At 24.8% G+C, this 21,248-nt stretch overlaps 4 protein-coding genes across 4 annotated transcripts in view; 2 read left to right on the forward strand and 2 right to left on the reverse strand.

The window, feature by feature from the left end:
* The window catches only part of LOC105366667 (arginine-glutamic acid dipeptide repeats protein), a 21,349-nt gene extending 14,129 nt beyond the window's left edge, over nt 1-7,220 (reverse strand). Inside the window, exons 1-5 of the mRNA XM_011505186.1 lie at nt 6,382-7,220; nt 4,613-4,751; nt 3,151-3,545; nt 2,994-3,074; nt 1,974-2,378 (exon numbers count right to left, since the gene is read on the reverse strand). Coding sequence (XP_011503488.1) covers nt 1,974-2,378; nt 2,994-3,074; nt 3,151-3,545; nt 4,613-4,739 — 1,008 coding nt within the window. The 5' untranslated portion in view covers nt 4,740-4,751; nt 6,382-7,220. The remainder of the gene's footprint in view (nt 1-1,973; nt 2,379-2,993; nt 3,075-3,150; nt 3,546-4,612; nt 4,752-6,381) is intronic.
* A 4,300-nt stretch (nt 7,221-11,520) lies between these two features.
* On the forward strand, nt 11,521-12,508 carry LOC105366644 (protein DJ-1). The gene is made up of 4 exons (XM_011505149.1): nt 11,521-11,647; nt 11,872-12,027; nt 12,094-12,286; nt 12,357-12,508. Exons 1-4 carry the CDS (start codon nt 11,558-11,560, stop codon nt 12,482-12,484), a joined length of 567 nt encoding a protein of 188 aa, XP_011503451.1. The 5' UTR covers nt 11,521-11,557; the 3' UTR covers nt 12,485-12,508.
* A 130-nt stretch (nt 12,509-12,638) lies between these two features.
* Nucleotides 12,639-18,023, reverse strand: MED24 (mediator complex subunit 24). Its single transcript, XM_011505150.1, has 11 exons — nt 17,754-18,023; nt 17,561-17,686; nt 17,141-17,477; nt 16,510-16,930; nt 16,247-16,435; nt 15,805-16,171; nt 15,065-15,510; nt 13,917-14,009; nt 13,555-13,845; nt 13,042-13,489; nt 12,639-12,831 (listed from the first exon to the last, which is right to left on the reverse strand). Exons 1-11 carry the CDS (start codon nt 17,856-17,858, stop codon nt 12,685-12,687), a joined length of 2,970 nt encoding a protein of 989 aa, XP_011503452.1. The 5' UTR covers nt 17,859-18,023; the 3' UTR covers nt 12,639-12,684.
* A 2,674-nt stretch (nt 18,024-20,697) lies between these two features.
* On the forward strand, nt 20,698-21,168 carry LOC105366647 (uncharacterized; the record flags this gene model as incomplete). Its single annotated transcript, XM_011505151.1, has 1 exon — nt 20,698-21,168. A coding segment is annotated over one exon (471 nt), but the record flags the coding sequence as incomplete, so codon positions are not given.
* Between the last annotated feature and the right edge of the window lie 80 nt (nt 21,169-21,248).

A 21,248-nucleotide genomic window follows, 5' to 3' on the forward strand; every position in this document is an offset into this window, starting at 1 on the left:
GCATTCCGCACAGAGAAGTAATCTGTCCTTACCAGTGACCTAATCAAAAATCAATTAACTTCAGTTCAATTTTATGTAGATAATATTTATCATGTTTATTACGTATATTCTATTTTTAATTACACATTTTTAATATAATAATATATATTGACCATATTATATATACTAAAAAATTTAATTTTAGATTAATTTTAAAAAGATAAATAACTTGTAATCATTAGTTAAATAAAATATTTTTTACAGATTTTCAAAATTAATATTGTATATAAATTCTTAAATCAAATAACATTTCTGTAATATATTTTATTCAATATTTGAATAACTAGGTATTATAGTTTCTACAATTTAAATTATTAGATTTATTAACTTTTTTTGTAAATCAAATCTTAATGTAAATAAAAAATTGTAAAAATGTACAATAGTTTTATATTAGTCTACATTTTTATACAATTATACACATTGTTAAATTGAAAATAGAATGACATTTTAATATTTAACAAAATACAATACTTGTTTAATTTAGTTTTAAATTATTTAAGTTTGAAACAATTATTTTATATAACCAATATTTTAAATATTACTACAGAAATATTACTATAAAAAAATGAAAGTATGGACAGTACTAAATATTTATAAACATAATTATTTATATTTTTATATTGGTAAAATAATAATAGATTTTTTCTTTATTATTTTTAATATACTCAATTATATAAAAAAAATATTAAAGACATTATTTTATTAAATGTCATATCTCTTTTATTATTTAACTGTGTTTTATTATTCCAACATTTTATATATAAGTCAATTAAACTACAAAATCTAAATTAGTTTATTGAAAAATAAATATTTTAAAGAAAAATTTCAAATTAAGTCAATTATTCATATTTATAAAAAATATTTATAATATTAAATTATATTTATAGTAATAATTCTTAGAATTATTTAAATATTTGAACAATTTCAAGATAACACGAATTATGAATAAAATAGATTTTAATTTGTTTTTAATTTTTTATCTAAAATATAAATTTTTTTTCAAATATTGCCAAGTTTCATATAATCAATATTTTATGATAAATTTTTTATTTCATTGATATTTTTTATCATTTATTGCATTTTTTTATTTATTTAAGTTTATTTAAAAAAAAATTATTATTTTCTAGAAAATCTAAAAATATAATTAATAATTCTAGTATAATTTTATATATGCTTATATAGTTTGTTTTTGTATTTTATTATCATTTGTTATTGTCATTACTATAACAAAACTATTACCAAAATATTATAATTGTTAATTAAATAACTATTATTAAGGATATAAATAAATAATATTTCAGAATATATTTAAATAATTGAAGTACTAACCATAAAATAGATATCTTACATCTAACTCAATTAAAAAATTTCTAGATTAACTTTAAAAATAATTTTTTTTAAAAAAATTTAAGAGTGAATTATATTACAAATAGCAATACATATTTTAGTATATATCAAATACACACACACACACACACACACACACACACACACACATACACACACATACATATATATATATATATATATATATATATATATATATATATATATATGAGAGAGAGAGTTTAAGAATTCATCTAAATTCAAGTCTGCATGTATATACATATTTTGCAAACAAAAGTTATGTTTTATTTAACTTTTAATACGATTTTGGTAAGATTTTTTAAAATTTAATGTCTTATTACTTATGTCTTATTTTATTTCTTATTATTTTTGTTAATTTTTATCTTATAATAACAATAAAAATCATAAAAATGTAACAAATAATAATACAATATTGGTATAATATAGTAGTAAAAGACTAAATATGTTTTTTATTTATCATATTGAATTCATTGATTATTATGTGAATCTTCCTTTTCTTATACTAATATGAAGCCACTTATGTAAGTAATGATAAATGTATTTGGTAAGGTAAATAAAACAATAACCTGATAATCCTTGGAGCTGTTAGAAAAACAGTGCTGACAAGAGTGTGTAACTCCGTTGGTATTTGTATCGCGCGAGTCGCTATCTTCTTCGGAATTGTCGTCTTCTGTAACGGAGCTCACCTCGCCGGTAATGGGATTACTGTTGCTGGATGCTGTAGGACCAGTACAGCTGAGCGATCCACCGTTACTACCTTCGGGTTCCGTGGTAATACTTTCCTTAGAATTATTCGTGCTTGGTGTTTCACCACTGACTGGCGTGGTTGTTTCCTCCTTCGGCGTGCCTGCTCGTGAATTACGCGTATTACGAATACGACGGAGTGATCCTTGCCGACGTCGCCGATGTGGGCGATTGTTGTTTGCTCCAGGCGTTTTCTTCCACAGATAGTAAAACTCAACAAGTTCCGGCTAAAACAGTTAACATAATTTTGAGTCTGATAATAGAAATACATATTTAAATTATTATACAGTCCAATAATAATATCAATTTTTTTAAAAGATAGTAAAATTTATAGATTTAATTTATTTTTCAAGCAACAATTTTAATTTTAATTTAAATTCATCATTTACAAATATTTTCATTGATTTATTTTATCATTTCATCAATTGGATTTTTAAAAAAATTAGAGATTAACTTTATATCAATATATTATACAACCTTACATCAATATTATATATACTTATAGCATGGAAGTTCATTCGAACTATTGAAAATTTAAAGAAATATTAATATCGTATTTAGAAAATTATTATTAGCTTTTATTTAAAACATATAATGAATGCTTCAATACCACTTAAAATAAACATTACAGATAATAGTATGGCTTTCTTGAGTATATTTTTATTTTACTTAAATTTTATTAACAGATATATTGAATACTTCAGTTTATAGTGGTTATAATAATTAGAATATATATTACGTTTACTTATATAACTAGTCAACTATTCTTCATCTATATAAAATATGAATAGAACTTGGAATAACAAAAAATTGTTGTACCAATAAAATATTGAATGAATTACCGTATCTTTGTGTGGTAAAAGATCTTTCCTAATACGAGAGAAGTTTTTTCCAAATTGTCGAAGACCTTTAACAAAGCGCTTCTGCAAAAGATAAATAAAAACAAGGTATTGATTTATATCAGGTTAAAACTTTATATAAATATTGCCTGGCACCTACAGTCTCTTCCTCAGACCATTTTTTATCAATGCCTTTGGGTACAGCACATTTATATAAAGCTTGCAAAGCTCTTCCTGCGTCATAGCCAGAATCATGTAATGTATCAAGTGCATTAATGGTAGTATCGTCTCGGGATGCTGCCACACAACCATCTGGTGATCCTCCATCACACATACCAGCAAAGGCAGCTACAGATCGTGCCGCTCTCAGGTACATGAGTAAGTCCATATCCAATGTCATTGCAGGAATCCATCTTAATTCCTCTCGTTCTTTAGAAAACTCTGGATCAGGAAGTAGTTCTCCAGGAGGGATACCCGGCCGATACTCAGGCAAATGGGCCTGGCAAGAAACCAGGTCCTGTATCAGAAATCCGGGATTGTGCGCTGTTAGCTTCACTGCGAAAGCAAGTTAGTCATACGCACCTATACTCCAGCTTGTTTTTCTTTATATTTTTTTAATCATCCAAATTATATAGATTGAGATTTTTTAAACTACCCATTGTGCTCTCTTGTCTTCTAATTATGTATATAACACCTCTTGCTTTTTTCTTTCATTAATACTTGCTTTCTATCTGCCAATGCAAAAATATAAACAACTTTTTTTCAACACAACACAGTTTTTCAAGGATTATGTAAGCAAAGCAAAAGGAATTAACAAAACAAATATTCTAAATTATTAATATATACATTTGTAATTTTGCATTAATAATTTCGCCAACTTTAATTTTACATTTTATGTTTATTCAATCATAACTAAAAATTACTCAAACATACATTAAGAAATACATTAATTTTAATGTCATCACTATAAATATAATTATCAAAAAGTGATGTTTACATAAATAAGACAGCTTAGCACAGTAATAACAGTAATAAAAAGTAGTGTCAGTTATTTAAACTGAAAATTCTAGCCTTGAGAAAAATTTAAACAGATTGTTGCATTTCGATTAAATTAATTATTGAAAGAATTACTTTATTATTTAAATAACTAAAAATAGGTCAATAACAATCATAATAATATATTTTATGAGAATATAATTTCAAGATTATTATAATTATAATTTATATAAACTACATTAAAAATAATATTCAATACATTATTAATTATAAATAATAAATATCCTCTATTGTCAATTGCAAATTAACATATCAGTCTTACACATAAGCTATGACAAAAGTATATTAAAACACACAGTATATATATATATATATATATATATATATATATATGTATGTATGTATGATGTATGTCTGCATGTATGTATATATTACTAAGATTCTGTTGTATTAATCTCAAGACAGATTTATACCAAATAAAATTGACATTGATATTTTATGTGTACACGTATATTTATAATATTTATATATTACATGAAAAGTTATATAAACAAGCCTTGAGTTAGGTACGCTGTGCTGCAGTATAGCTATGTGGCAAAGGAATTTTGATCGAGAAATGAGCAAACCTGGTGTGATGGACCAACCCGTATCTCGCCTTGAGTTCCAGCTGACATCTCCCCTTCCTCCAAAGCTCCACTGTCCTCCAGGGTTTCGATTACTTTTGATCTTGATTTTTGAGTAAAATCCTACCATCCACCTCCTAAACTACATATTTAATCTATAAGTATTTTATAAACAGAATTTCAATAATCTATTTGAATTATTTTTATATGCTATGTACTAAGAAAATTAATTTTCTTTTCTAATCAAATCTTCTAATAATTCTAATCTTCTTTTCTAATAAAAGCTTTAACGATAATCTTAATATTCAATAATTATTTTTGTAATATTTTAGTAATTATATTGTAGCCAACTAATTATTGTAATACAAAATTTAAATAGTTTTAATACAGAATATTTATTAATAATTTAAAAAATAACATATATAATTATGTAATCTATTCATTAATTACACTGAAGAAAATATTTTTTATACAAATATTTTTATTCTCTTAAAATCTATATAAAATTTTATTATATTCTTACTCTTAAAACTTTATATAAATTAAATATGAATTTACAGATGTTAATCAATTTAATATTAAATTATACAACAATAGAAAAAGAATGTCATTTTTTATTGTAGGTATGAGGTATCACATAGATATTCTTTACTGTTCATACAATGCGGTATATAATTAATAAAAGAATTAGATAGTTGTTTATTAAAACAAAAATTAGCAGATCTGATCATTCTAGTAAAATAATTTTTTTAATGTTACGATCAAAGTGGGTTCTAACCAAGGCAAAAACTGTAAACAATACATAAACATGAATTGCAAAGAAAGCGCGCGCGTTAATAAGAGTTAATATTCAGTAATATATATATATATATATATATTAAAAAAGGTATCGTTTTATAGCTTCCGCCTATGAAGCAAAGGGCACATTTTCGTTTATCATGAAATTTCATATATCCTGTGCCAATTACATGCACCTCTTCCTTTTCTTATTTTAATTCTTATTGAATATGCTACCCACAGATATATTTCATTCTTTCTCTCCTCTTACCTAGAAATGCATTAATTGAAACTCGGGATCTCTAAAATATCTACGAAAATTGCTCGCTTTTTACGAAAAGCTATTCTGAATAGCAGAGATCATGTATGTTTTCGAGACTGCTTCTTACACCTATACACGATTTACATTTGCATTCATATATTTGCGTCGGATGGAGATGAGACAAAAAAAGAGAGAAAGAAGAAATTGAAGTGAGAGAGAGCGAGAGAGAGAGAGGAAGTGAAAATCAGAAGGTGTATGAAAGGAAGAGAGAAAAGAAATGCATATATAAAATGTAGAAAGGGACAGATTGGTGCGTCAGAGCCCAAAAAATGAAGAGGTTGATATAGCAACGCAGCAGAAGAGAGAGAAGAAACGCGTCAAATCTGTCACTCGTTTACACACGCATCTTGGCACAACGTTTACTGACTATGATGGCCATGAATAAAATCGAACAGAAAAGCTAATTTTAAAAAATTGTAAGTAAAGAAAACAAAAAATATATATTCCAAAACTCTTGTATACTCTGATAATGTATATTATGCAAAGACAAGGGAGAAGTTTCACGCACAGTGTGCGCACTCAAACTCCGTACTTACTCGTGCACTAATGCTACTTATAGAAAAGGAACGAATAAATGTAATAAACGTAAACTAAGGAAAACATATATTTTAATGAAAAGGTAGAAATTTTAAAAAATTGCAAGAAAAAGTTAAGTTAATGATAAATAACTTACCGAGTGGGCCAAAGAACACGCAGCAGTGGCCCTAAATATCTAACAGGAGCTACGGCGACGGCGCGTTCCTCGCATTGTTTTTTGTCTTCACAGCTTCTTTCTGTCTCTTTGTTTCTTGCTTTCTCTTTTTGTCTCTTTCTCCCTATCAGTTCGCTTGTTCACTTTATGTACTGATTATCTTCGTTACTCTAGCACCAAGCGCTTCGCACGAGCAAGATGTTCCTCTTCAATGTCGTTTACCGCAATTATAACGACAACGGCTCTGGTTAGACGATACGCTCGGATAACAGCGAAGCTCTTAGACTTACCCCACTAACGAATAGGATATTAGGGGTAATGAAGGGGAAGGGTGCCTTGACTCATACACCTCTGCGTCCAGTAAGATTGATGTATAGTGTTTTATTTGCCGATACCAGAAAATAGATCACCGGCTGCAGGGTGGTAATATTAATAGTCAAAGCAACAATAGTAACGATGACGAGAATCGCAAGCACATAGCACACGGAGCACCGCTGTCGAGCGCCATGCAATACAGCTCTTTTTTTCGATGCTTCTTGTTCTCGACGACTCAATGAGGGTGGCTGATGGATGGAAGAAAGAGGGCGGGTGAATACAAGACGTTTGAGCACTTCAGTACTTCTTTATTTCTTTTTCAGGAAAATAATTATCTCTCGACTTTCAGCACCAGCACCCACAATATCCAAATGTCGCCATCTTGCACTATATTTGTGCATGGATAAGCCCGTGTGCGTATATTTCGTTTCGGGTTTCGTTTTCCGAGTTTCCTCTCTTCCATACGTTTTTAGTTCCGTCCTCGTCTCACACGCTGACTCCAGTTTTGTTATTCTCAAAGTGAGTCCGCTAGCTGCCCGCCCAAGTACCTCGTTCTTTCTTACTCACACTAAAGTGAGAAAAAAGAGTAGAGTGGAATAGAGGAATTGTGACGGTCGCTTACTATTATATACTGCTGTCTACTTACATATACTGGGTGGTTGGTTAGCTTCAGTTTTCTCAAAATGTGGCCGTGTTGTGTTGGATGCCTCGGATTTTCAATGTATTTTTAAAGGGATGGGTCAAGCTAATAATTTTGTAAAGAAATCTACACTCTTAGAATACAATATTTACATGATTTAATAATGACAAATTAAATATTGCCAAAGATGTCTCAGTGAGAACTGAAAATATTTTTTATGACATTTTGAATTTATTTACTATTCATACCTTTTTTTAAATTGTTTTTACTATAATCGATCTGTATTTTAAAATTAATTAGAATTATTTTATGAGCAAGCTCATTCTTTAATTATTTCTCTTTTTACAAATATTACATCATGAGCACAGAAAGAAATATTTTTGTACTTTTAAAATATACTAAATTTATTCAAGATGAATTTAAAAGTAATTGAATGAACTGTACAAGAAATATTAAATATATTTCTATTGCGATTTATTATAGTTAAAAATATAACATATCAAATACTTTATTTATATTTTTTAAATGCTATAAAAATTATCGTAATATTAAAATTAATAATGTATTTTGTGAGTGTAAGTGAGTGAGGTATGCGTGAGAGAGAGAGAGAGAGATATCTATATATGTATTAATACTATAATTAATTATTTAACCCTTCAATATATGGTTTTATTATTATTAATGATTATAAAAGTAAGACACAAAGCATAAAAAATAGATTATTTTTTCGTAATTAATTATGAATGCATACCATTTAATTAAATTTTATTTTTAATTTAAAAATAATACTGCAAAAAATTTTTGAAGCATTATAATTTATTAATTTCATTTATAATAAATAACGTGAAAATATCTATATTTAGTTAGAAACAAATTTAAATATTTAATATATTTATGAGTATTAAAACACAATGATATATTTATAAAGTAATAATCATTCATTTAAAAAGTGATAAATAATAAAAATAATACAACCATTAAAAATATATTTTAAAGTCAATAAATATATTTCAGTTAAGTCACTACTGTTAAGTATAAAAAGAATGAAAACTATGGTATACCTTTCCTAAGAAAAATAAATTCCATTGAATATTAATTTATTTGTGTGATGTTTAATAAAGATAAATTTTTAATATTTTCTTAAAAGTATGTAAATCATACTCGTTTCATTTAAAAAATTAATTAACGACTGATATTAGTGATTATATTTTTTATTTATGCACTATTTTAATATTCAAAAATTGCTTTACGCTTATTTTTAACATCTATCATAATGTAATCAATTCACTATATAAGTAAAATAAAATTCAAATTTTTACACGTAAGTTCAGCTTCTACATATTTTATATCAATGCAAACTTATTTATACACGCGTAAATTCACGTATTGATAAATCCAGTGTTCTTAACAATAATTCAGATACAATGGAACTATTTATACAAATCTTTATAAGGTATTTAAAATATTAAAAGTGGCTAAATAAAAATAATAGAAATACTATATAGGACAGTTCTTTTTTAGCTCCATATATAATAATTTGTTTGTTTTGTTTAAATGGATTTTTTTTTTAATTATAAAATGATTTTTATTTTGAAATAATATAAGATTTTCAATTCATTTCATAAATTGACTTGATTTGAACTGTTCTATAAAATTCATGAATTTATTTATAATGAACTCTGGTAATTTCATAAGTAAAAATTGAAAAACTGTTATTGTAGAATATGTCATTGCTCAATTTCTAATATCCGATAAAAATTCATAACTGTGGATTTTAAGTTTATTAATTTTGGTAAAAGAAAATACGTTTTTGTTTATTTTTATCAATATTTCATATTAGTTTAAATTTTAAATAACGATTATATTAATTAGTTACATATTAAAAGAAAATAACATTTCTAGGCTATTTATTAGATTTCTTCTAATTACTGAATACACAAAGAATTTATTGTCAAAAATGTATATCATCGATACTTGTTCTTAGCACAATTTTACGATTACAAACAATTTTAATAAATTGCCAAAAAATCGATATTTATTTAAACATTATTTGAAAAATATCAAATAAAAAAATGATTGATTTATTCAATTGCACATAAGTTTATTAAAGGTTGACTGTATCAATAGTTTTTATGTGTTTGATGATAAATTATATAATAGAAGAAAATGTTAAAAATTCTACCACATAGTGTATTAATAATAGAAATTAAAGTGTAGCCAAAAAATCAGTGAGTGCACCAGAGAGGGAATAAAGTTTTGACTGTCATTTACAGTCATTTAACATTTTGTGTCAAACTCGTTTGTAGCAGGAATAGAGATTTGGATGAGAGACTGGTTTTTTGAATACGACTACATGCCGTCGCTATCGTCAAATATTGGATTGATGTGCGTGGGAGAGTTGTTTCAAGTCTGTATGTTCCACAGTCAGATTTTGCAATATATCTTCTTATAATACACTAACAGTAGCGGTTAGTATTAATGTTGGCGATAGTGACGCAAAGTTCTCATACATGAAAAAAGGAATCCTATAAGTACCCGATTGACGTGTTTAAGGGGGAGGGGGATCTCTCATGTACCATTATGTGTAGTTAATATGCTGTACCGAGTCTAATAGTTACGGGTATATATGTATGTAGAGGTATAATAAACGTATCTTTCGATTTGAACATTATTAAAATTAAAGTGCATAAATAATATATCCCAAGATCTTAAAAAAAGCAGACAAGCACTTTTAAAAACTTTTTTTAGAATTACTTTATCATGTTTTCTCTTAAGTAATCATGTCTTCCGTACATTTGGTGTTATCGCTCTCGTTTCAATAAGTTATAACAGTTTTGGCGATAACGCCCGCTTTATTTATAGTCTGTTTTATCATTGTATGTTTATTCAACTTCTATTGTATGCATAAGTATTGAACGCAGCTTGCGCCTTATACTTGTAATTATGATATATATATGCTGTTATACCTATACCTTTGAGTTACAGATATTTTAAAGTATAGCAAATAAACTCGAGGTCAACTAATCGTCCAGTAATTTAAAATTGTTTGTGTAAAAAAAGTACTTAATTTAATTCTACTATTCTTATGAATAAACGATATGACTAATAATTAAGTACATCCATCATGTAATAAAAATCTTACGATTCCTAGATTCCTGATAAAAAATCTGCTAGTTTATTTTTTACATCTTTTTATTATATGTTCAAAATAAAATTATAATTATTTTGAATAGCTTTCATAAATAAGGAAATCATTCGTTTATGCAGATAATTATGACATGTAAATTAATTTACATTCGCACCAAATAAAATATACTATATTTACTTAGCACCAATTAACTAGTTTGGAACATTACTTTTATCATGGCTCTATCGTGTTTGTGGTAATCGATATAAAAATTTGTAGCACTATTTTTCTTATTTACTGAATCATATAACTATTATGCAGTGATTTACCTTTGTTTTTTTTTTCTTATTGTAACATTAATATTTCTTTCAAAGTTATTGGATAATAATTATTTTTAGTCAAATTTATTTATAATATTAAATTTAAATTTGTCATTAATATTTAATTAACATAAATGATTAATAAGAGCTGAATTCTATTCTCACTGTTAGGTGTTTTTATAACCTGAGGTTTCAATATTCTCTGTGTAAGTATAATTCAGTAGTTGCTAGTTCTGCTATTATTTAAATAGTCAATAAGCTTATCTACAGAAATTGGTATCCTAAGTTTATTTTCTTATGACAATATATTTTTATAATATTATATTTTGTGTAATACAGTCTCATACGTTTCAACAAGTTCAATTACGTTTCATTATTATAAATATTTTACATTTCAAAAATATATGGTATATAAATAAAAATTAAAATTCGAGTCAATCCAAACTTCATTATAAATAAAAATTATAATTCATTCTAATAAAAAAAATATATTAATTTTTTTAATAAGTTTTTTAATTTTATTGATTTTGAATTGATTTAATAATTATAATTTGTTCTCTATTTTTCTTTATAATTTGTATTTAGTTCAACGAGATGTGATGTTACAGATTTTCGGAATGCTGGAAATGGCATATACGTCATATTTTTATAACGTATATATACTATTTTACAGATTATATTTTATCTTCATAGCGATATAGTAAATTAGAACTACGTTTTTTAAAATACAAGTTTAAGGTGTATTATTATTTAACAATGGCACTAAAAACAGCGCTATGCTTGTTAGCTGAAGATGCGGAGGAAATGGAAGCAGTTGTAACAGTTGATATATTACGACGTGCGAAGGTAAATGGTAAAACAATGCTTAACCTTATCGGTTTCATTATTAATATAAATACAATGTTTATATATACTTATTATTAAATACTTCTGCTACAATTAAGTTTCATTTCCAAATGCATATTTCATTTTTATTTTATAAGTAATAAATTTATACATTTTAACATTTTGTTAATATTAAATAAAAAATTTAATGGTTCTAACATTTAATATCCAATATTTATGTTAAGGTGGCAGTAACTATTGCAAGTATAACTGACAAAGAATGTGTAAAATGCAGTCGAGATATAAAAATTTGTACAGATACAAATATTGAAGATATTAAGGATCAAAAATTTGATGCTGTAATACTACCAGGTGGTGCAGGCTGGAAAAATTTAGCTGCAGTAAACAAATACTCTGGATCTTTATTAAAATAATTTATGATTTCAATAAAAAAATGTTTCTTTTAGTCTTCTAGAGTTGGTGACATATTGAAAATACATGAATCAGAAAATAGAATTATAGCTGCTATATGTGCTGCTCCTAATGTTTTAAGAATACATGGAATAGCAAAAGGAAAACAAATTACTTCACATCCGTCAGTAAAATATAATCTGAAAGATTATTATAATTATAATGACAGTGAAGTAGTCGTTATTGATGGTAAAGCTAATCATCAATTTTGACAAAAAAGTTATTCTTTTTTTGTTGATTTATATTAATTTATTTGTAGATAATATAATAACAAGTATGGGTCCTGCATTTTCATCTGAATTTGGATTAGCAATTGTAGAAAAATTAATTGGTAAAGATGCAGCATATACGGCAGCCACTGATTTGCTATTAAAAAATTATAAATAATTGTTTTAAATAAATTATATCTAATTTAATGAATTTTAGTTTATAAGTTAAAAGTTTTAAAATATAATTAATTCTTGCAAATAAAATTTTTAAAAAATAAATACAAAATTACAAAGATATTGTTTAATTTATCTATAAAAATATTTACATGAAACATTTTTGTATTTAGCATTTTAAGTAATAAAATTAAATTTTATATATCATTTCGTTGGTTTCAACTGTATGTTACGTAACAAACATAAGTCTCTGGCAATAGCTTTGCGACCCATTATAGTTTGAATATCATATAATCTAAGGAGCAAGTCTGTTGTAAAAAATTCTGGTAACGCTTTCAGCAAATTAGGTACCTACAATATTAATATGAAATATATAAAAAGACTGTAAATATTAATTTTGTTTAAATTGTTGAATATTTAAAATTTTTAAATTTAAACAAGTGAGTTTAATAGATTGTCATTACTTATGTTAAATTTTCTTAAATTTTAATTGAATAAGTTTGATAGATTAATAAGATATTATTTATTAAAGGGTAAAGTAAATATTTTGTAGTACATTACCAATGATTGAGGCATTTTTTGAAGAATAATACGTGCTCTATCTTTTCCACATTGAACTGTTAACTGTAAAAATTGTAATATGAAGTGAGTATGCTGAGAAACTTCACCATTTCTGCCAGCCAAAAAATTAAAATTTGTAAATAATCCATTTAATGTAGTAAGCAAAGGTTCTCGAAGAACAATACATTTCTGTCCATTTATCATTCCTTGAATTTGAGCTGGATTTGAACTAAATATTGGATTTGAATTGGTAGCTTCATTTAGTCGTAAAATTTTGGTTGCCGGCATTCCAATATCCATGTCTTCAGTATCTATATCTTTTCGTATACGTTTACGATTATTTACTTGCTGTGGATTATTATTATTATTATATTCTAAAGTTGAAAAGATGCAATACACACAAAGTTTTGCAAGAGCTGATGACTGTGGTTCAACTAACTTTTTCCCTCTACAATGTACATTAGGTAATTATTATTTTTATATAATTATTTTTCAAATATGATATATACTTACTGTAATGAATTGTATAAATATTGTGGTAATACATGATTTATTAAATCTAATGTACAATTTTCAATATCAAGATGTAAAATTGCAAAAATTAAATCTAAAGAACGATCAAGCTCTTCTTGATACTGAATTTTTAACAACTCTTTAACTAAATTTGAAACAAACCATAAGGGACCTCCAGTTTTTAATAAAGATTCTAAAGATTGTGTGGCTTGTATATTTATCCAACCACGTTGATAAATTCCTTGCCAAATTTGTTGCAGTTGTTCCAGAATTGGAAATTTTGATATTATACTGTAATATATTACTTGTATAATAAAAGAATAAAAAGATATTGGAATAAGTAGTGAAAAAATTTAATTTACCTGTGAGATACAGATAACACTTTTGTTTTTGATTGAGTTGGTGGATGAATTTCATACTGCATTTTACGAATTATTTGAAACATTAAACTCGATCTAACATATAAAGTTATTTATGCAAAAATAAGTCAATTAAAATTTTCATAAATTGCGATTTAATAATTTATTTTTAATGTTGACCTATATAATTAATAAATTATATAGGAGTTATATTTAAGAGATTAGGTAATTATAAAATTAATTTTGTTTTTACATTGCTTGAGATTAATTATAATTGAACTAAATGACATTTGATATTTGCAGTATTTTTTAAATTAATTTAATAACATAACAAGTGCAGTAAGGTATAAATTTTTTCCATTATAAATAAAAATTTCTATTAGATAAACTGATAATAACCTAAATTGATTTTAAATAACCTAAAGAAGCTTGAAATTATATAAATATGTTATTACTCTATTCTAATATGTTATTAGTCTACTATAGTAGAAATTTGAATTTTTTAGAGATCAATTACAAATTTTTTTGTCAATTCGTTATATAAACACATAAAATAAAATTTACAAATAATTTATATTTTTAAATTAAAGGACTTTAATGCCCAACATTATGTAATTCATGCATATATTTTTTACAATTATTCAAATATGTGCATGGTTAATAAATTAAAAATATATAAAAAATATAAATTTGTATTCGTATTTGCTTTTGTTTATTTCAAATTAATATGATTAATAATTAATATGATAAAATAAAATAAAATAAAATATGATAAATTAATATGATAAAATAATTTATTTACCTTATTAATTTATATTATCGTAATTAATTATTGATTTATTGATTGAAAAATTTGTATAAGATGTTAAACCTTTATCTTTGTTTTATATATTTGTTTAAACTTAATTATAAATAGATACATATTAATATATACTCAAATTTTTTTTTAAATATGTATATTATTGATGATAAAATATACCAAATATAATAATAGCAACATTCTAATTTACATTTAAATAGAAATTATTATTAATATTATTAAAGGGGTATAATTTATATGTATTATTGCTATTTTCTGTAAAGTGACTATACACATACAGTAATATGCTTGTGCAAAAATGAAGATCTAATAAGTATTCAATTTTATTTACCTTTCTTTAAAATTATCCTGCATCTCATCACTGGCTATTGGAGTCAGAAATTGTTGTACCATATTCATAGGTTTGAGTAGTGCATCTTGATGAGTTATGCTCATATAAGTGCAGAGCCAAGCCGCTGCGCAAACTGGTAAGCAGCAAGAGAAGGACCTGAGCCCATTTAGTGATCTTTTAACATCTGCAGCGCTTAATGCCCCACTCTCCCAGGCATAAAGAAGCTCCTTGGCGACACCCATTGCTGATTGACAGGCTACATGCCACTTGGTATTACTCGATTTCAGGTCTGGATCGACTGAATTTGTTTGCGCCAAAAGTAAATCAACTTTCGTTGAATCAATGTTTTGAAGCATCTTATACGGAGATTTTGGCTTATCCTTCAGGGGCATACATTCACGCATCCACTGTTCAAAAAATGAATCGCCACCTTCCTCCAATACCACCTGATATTAATTATAATATAACATAGTTTATTCTTTAAATTTATTTTGTAAGCAAAATATAATTCTATTTTTAATTTATTCTCTTTCCTATCTCCATTAGTTTAGATTAACTATTTTTAATTATGAATTCGTGAAAATTAATTTTAATACAACTATCACCGATGAATATAAATAAATTTTGTAATCACAAAATCGAAATAATACATACAAAACTATATCATTTACCTTGAGAATCAAAATGAAATAATTAAAAATATAAAAGTGAAATGTATGGTATAATATAGCAATACTTACATCAGGACCATAAGTTTGAACTATAGAACATAGCATTAAAAATGAAATTTCAAATAATAGAGCACGAGTTGTGGTTTTTCCAGGTACTTCATTAATTTGTTTACTACATTCATTACATTTAATTAACCTAGAAACAAAAATTTTCATTTTTCCTTCTACAGTTGCCACTGATAACATTAATTCAAAACTATTTCCAGTCAATACTTGACAAAGCATACTCAATAAAGCATCTTGGATTTTTGTATATTCAGCATTAAGAGTTTTTAAAAATCCTGCTAAAGTTGGTTCTGCTCGTATTATTACAGTGCGAATTGATGAACTGATATTGAGTGAATCAAATTTTTGTAAAGTTGTTAGTAAACCATCTCTAAACACAGATATTTTATTTTCAATAGATATAAATGATAATAACAAAGATTACTTAAAAATATATATATTCTACCTTCTACTACTTATATGCTTAGCTTGTTTTTCTGTAACCAAGTTTACTTTATGTAATTCATTTAATAAGAACTCAATACTATTTCCAGCACATATAATGTCCATTTTATCTAAAAGTGGTGTATATCTAAGTAGCAACTCAAAAGCATCAATCACATCTTGAGAATATTCAAAACTCTCGTTTTCTCCTAAATAAATTAAATGAATAAATGTGCTTCCAATAAAATAAAAAAAAAAACAGATATATTATTAATAAAACAAATTTTTAACATACTTGCATGGAGATCCTTCAAAATTTGAGGCAATTTCAAAACTGTAAATCCTCCCCAATGTGATTCTTTGAAAGTTCCTGTGACATCGTGTAAACACATCATACATGCACGAATGACTTCACAGTATAGTCTTGCATTAGAATAGTTCTTTAATCTTTGAATCAAATGTAACTGATTTATGTAAGTAGATGTTTCTGTGCTAGGGTTAACCAAATTTTGAACTGCTAATAAAGGTTGTAAACAATAAGTGATAGGTTCTGCATCAACTTTCACAAATTTTGAAACTATATTATCTATTTCTAAATTACAAAGTTTTTTAAGAGAATTTTCTATTGGTATCAAACATTTAATATTACTTTTTTGTTGTTCCTTTTCTATTTCTTGACATTTTTTTACAATATCTATATATAAATCTGTTAAATATAAAAGTTTAATTTTTGATATCTTAATTTGAATGAATAATAATAATAATAATGAATTTATTTTAATATTATTAAACAACATAATTAAACTTGTTTTAATGAACTTTAAATATATTGTATAGATTCTTATTTAAAGTTAAATAATTGTTTTGTTACACATATTTTATTAAATAAAAATAATGGAAATATTAGTCTTTTTACCTTTATTGTCATGCTTAGCAGAGTATAACATAGCACAAATAAAATCTGAAGCTAACAGCTCTTTTAATAAGTGTGCTGGCTTATTCATAAGTTCAAAAGGTTGTGGAGTTAAAGGGCTGCCCTGAGGTGCTTTGGTTATAGCATAATTATAGCATTGTAATAACCAATATACAATTGAAAGACTTGCCGCTGCTAAAAGATCTTCTTCTGGTTTACCACGACAAGTTATGCCAACATATATCATTGATAAAAATTCTAATAAACTGACAATGCAGTGTGGCTTGTGAAAAGCATCATATTTGCTTATCCTTTGAAGTACAGCTGCATATGATACTAGCTAAAAATTATACACGAATAGCTATCTTATATATTCTAAATTCATTTCATTCAAAATTAAAATGCAATATTATATAAACATACTTGAGAACAAAGTGAATGTTTAAGATATGAAAGTACTAATTCATTAGGTCCTGGACCAACTAAGGCTTGCTGCAATATGCAGTCAGCTAAATTATGTACATCGCCACTTACTCCTCTAGGTAAAATCTGAAATATTATTTTATTGATTAAAATTCACTTTTATATATATTACATTCAATCTATTCACACTTACAGTCTTAATATTAATTCCCCATTGAAGATCGCTCCATCTTTCTCGCCAAGCTCTAAGTAACAGTGCTTTCAAACTACTGGTTTTACTCGTTACTTTACTTTCCATTGCTTCTGTAATCAGATTGCACACAATGATAATTAATAAACCCAAATAATTTTATTTACGCCATGTGTAATATGTATATGTACGTCGAACTGCTTTTGTTACTTATGTATGAAATCTTGAAACCCTAACCCATACTGGGATTTTTGAAGCTTCAAGCAGTCATTAATTAGATTATACTGAATACGGATTTGAGACATGCGCAAGAAAATATTCCTGTATTCATGCACTGTCTTTTTTTAATATAAGTAGAAGGGGTTAATTTATATTAGCTATTTTTTTATGTACATTGTAAATATGAAAAACACAACATTTATCAGTTTTAAATATTTATGTATATTAACTGATTAAAAAGACTTTCGTCTTTTAAAATAAAATACTGTAAACAAATATATTAAGTAAATACAAATATTTAACTATTATATAAACTATTATCTAAAAATTATAATATAATATATAATATAAAAATTTAACTATTACATTAAAATTTTGATCATTTTTGTTATTTTTTAAAAGAAATCGAGAAATAAAGCTATGAGGGATTTAGCGGCTCATTATGATTAAATAAAAAAATTAAGGGTATAGATTTACGAATAAAATTGCAAATCTATTCATTTAAATTGTAATTCTGAATTCATAGATGAGGTTTAAAAATTAATTATAAACATATCTTGCAATAACCGCATATAAATGAAAAATGAATTATTTTTAATTACAATTTTTAAATAAATTCTGTACTATTTTATAATCGATTAAAAACGAACACAAATTATTTATGTCGTAAATAAATAAGTAAAAAAAATGAGAAATGAAAATTAAACTCTTACATAAAAAATTAAGATTTCTAAATAGAAATCTGGTTAAATATTGTATAATATAATTCACTAAAATTCGATTAATTATAAGATTTTTAATGTGAATTATATTACAAGCATTTTAATATTCACAACGCTAATTTAAAATAATTTTTTTTATTTCAATTATAAATTTTCATTGTAATATTATAATAAAAATATATATATATAAACATAAGTAAAGTGATATTAAAATTTATAACATTGAAAAAGGCAATCTTTATTTTATTTATTACGAAGTCATGTAAATAATTTATATTTTTAATATTATTACATGTGTAATAATATTCATTATTCTTGTTCTTAATATAATAGTGTAAATTTGTCGTAAGAAATAATATTAACAGCAATTTTCACACACATTAGTATTTATAAATTAAATAATCGTAGCCTATTATAATAATAAATTTTTTTTAATTTAATATTTGACAAATTTATTTTAGTTAACTGATATTTGACGGCTCGACCTTATCAGTTTTCTTAAATATTTTTCTACTATTTTTTAAGATTTCTTTGAATTCTTATAAAATTTGATATTGGCACTTTAAAATACATTATTTTATTTTATTTATTATTTGTTCTTTTTAAATTGATTTTTTATATTTTATTTTTTTTGTAGCCTTTTTCTAAGGGTCTTTCAATTTTTATTTTTCTGTTACATTTATCTGTACATATTTTTTTATGCATTGAGTAAATGTTGAATTATATTAGAAGTATTTTTCTATGAAGAAATTTTCTCTACAAATCTTCTCACCTTGTGTTTCTATGTTCACCCTATCAAATTTGTTATATATTATATAAAAATAGATTTTTTTATTGAAATTTTGATTCACCTTATTAAACTGTTACTTACATCATCTATCTTTACGAGATTCATATTTTTATACTTAAAACTAATTTTTTTAGCGCTATTACCGTTTATTCTTTATTTATATACAAATCTTTCGCATAATTTTGATCATGGATAATGAAACATTTAAAAATAAAGTTTTATAAAATATGTTATTGATATTTTAGTTTATTTAAGTAACGTTGCTTATCATTTATTTCCTCATACATTTGCTTTTATAAAACCTTTCATAATGGACATATTTTTTCCTTGAGGATCATGGCTTATGTTTCATATGTTTACATACTTTCACGCTGAGCGTATCAATATATCGCTTTTTGTATTATATTTTTCTGTAAATATTTCCTGTTAATATTTATATAAAAACAAAATAAATTTTCATTAGAACGATTATTTATTAAAATAGTAATTAATAAATGAAATATAATTATTTTTATTATTTTTATTATTTAAATATTAATTTAATTTAAATTAATAGAATTGCTTGATTTATTATATTAGAAAATTATCTATATGATTAATTTCATTTTAACATAACTTATTCAAATAATAACTTATAATTGATGTATCCGACATTAAATTTTATTGATTTTATTTAAACGAAGAGTGTCAATTTTTGTAATAATACAAATATAGATTTTCACATTTATAAGGAGTTACTGTTTTAAAAATTGAAATTTGTTTTTTTATAATTTGGCGCTTTTACTTTGTTATGGATAGAATTTTAGATTTGGACTGTTATGTGTTACATCAGAATGGGACAATGATAAAAGGTTCACACAGCGTTTTCATAAATTTTATTTTTTAAATAATGGCTTTAAATAGATTATTAACATGTTTTCGTTCGCTTAATATATTTGAAGCAGGTATGATTAAAATTTTGTGACCACATTTTATATAATTATAAAATTAATTATTTTAGAAATAGATAAATAAGTATTTAATAATTTAATATATTTCAGAAGTTAATAACCGTATATATTTTTCAACACAGCGAATAAACGTATCGAAAAATCTTTCTTTAATTTTATCACAAGAAAAAATTTTTCCAAATTTGGTTCGACAACATATTGTATTAAAACAGAAATGTATTAATCTTCAATTTAGTAATCAAATTAATCGATTAACTAAAAATAAAATTGTCGAATGTCCAACACAATCAAAATTTGTAATTGAAGATCCAATAAAACAAAATATCGTAGAAGTAGATATTGTACCTAATAAAATTATTGAAATACCAAAAAAAATTAATATTGAAAAACAAGCTGTAAGATTAATAGTAATCAGGCGAAAAAAAATTAAAAAGCATAAAAGGAAAAAATTTCTCAAAAAAATGCGAGCTATAATAGAAAAACAAGAGGTAAGAAAAAAGCAATTAAAAAAAAAAATATTTGAGGCAGAACTGAAGGTGATGACATTAAAAGCTGTAAAATTTAGTGCAAAAAAATATGTTGAACAACGTATTGAATTATTAAAAAGAACTAGATTACCAAATAAATATAGGGGAGAATATTTACCTGAGGAAATGATATTAAAATTTATCAAAGAAAAGGAAAGACAGAAAAGATATAAACAAAGATTACATAATTATAGATTAAAACTTGAATGATTTCATATAATATATGTTATGTAAATAAATTTGTCAATTTGATAATAAATATATTTCAAAATGTAAAACTAATATATTTT

Source organism: Ceratosolen solmsi, unplaced genomic scaffold, assembly GCF_000503995.2.
Source record: "Ceratosolen solmsi marchali unplaced genomic scaffold, CerSol_1.0 scaffold9, whole genome shotgun sequence".
Classification (NCBI taxonomy): domain Eukaryota; kingdom Metazoa; phylum Arthropoda; class Insecta; order Hymenoptera; family Agaonidae; genus Ceratosolen; species Ceratosolen solmsi.

Bases quoted from the DNA above. Each gene is read 5' to 3' on its own strand.
- LOC105366644 (XM_011505149.1), top strand. From the start codon at position 11,558: ATGGCACTAAAAACAGCGCTATGCTTGTTAGCTGAAGATGCGGAGGAA. The intron at 12,028-12,093 runs GTAAACAAATAC...TGTTTCTTTTAG, and splicing joins GCTGGAAAAATTTAGCTGCA to TCTTCTAGAGTTGGTGACAT. The intron at 12,287-12,356 runs GTAAAGCTAATC...ATTTATTTGTAG, and splicing joins TGAAGTAGTCGTTATTGATG to ATAATATAATAACAAGTATG.
- MED24 (XM_011505150.1), bottom strand. From the start codon at position 17,858: ATGGAAAGTAAAGTAACGAGTAAAACCAGTAGTTTGAAAGCACTGTTA. The intron at 17,478-17,560 runs GTATGTTTATAT...TATAATTTTTAG, and splicing joins AACATTCACTTTGTTCTCAA to CTAGTATCATATGCAGCTGT. The intron at 13,846-13,916 runs GTAAATTAAATT...AATATATTACAG, and splicing joins GTGTTATCTGTATCTCACAG to TATAATATCAAAATTTCCAA.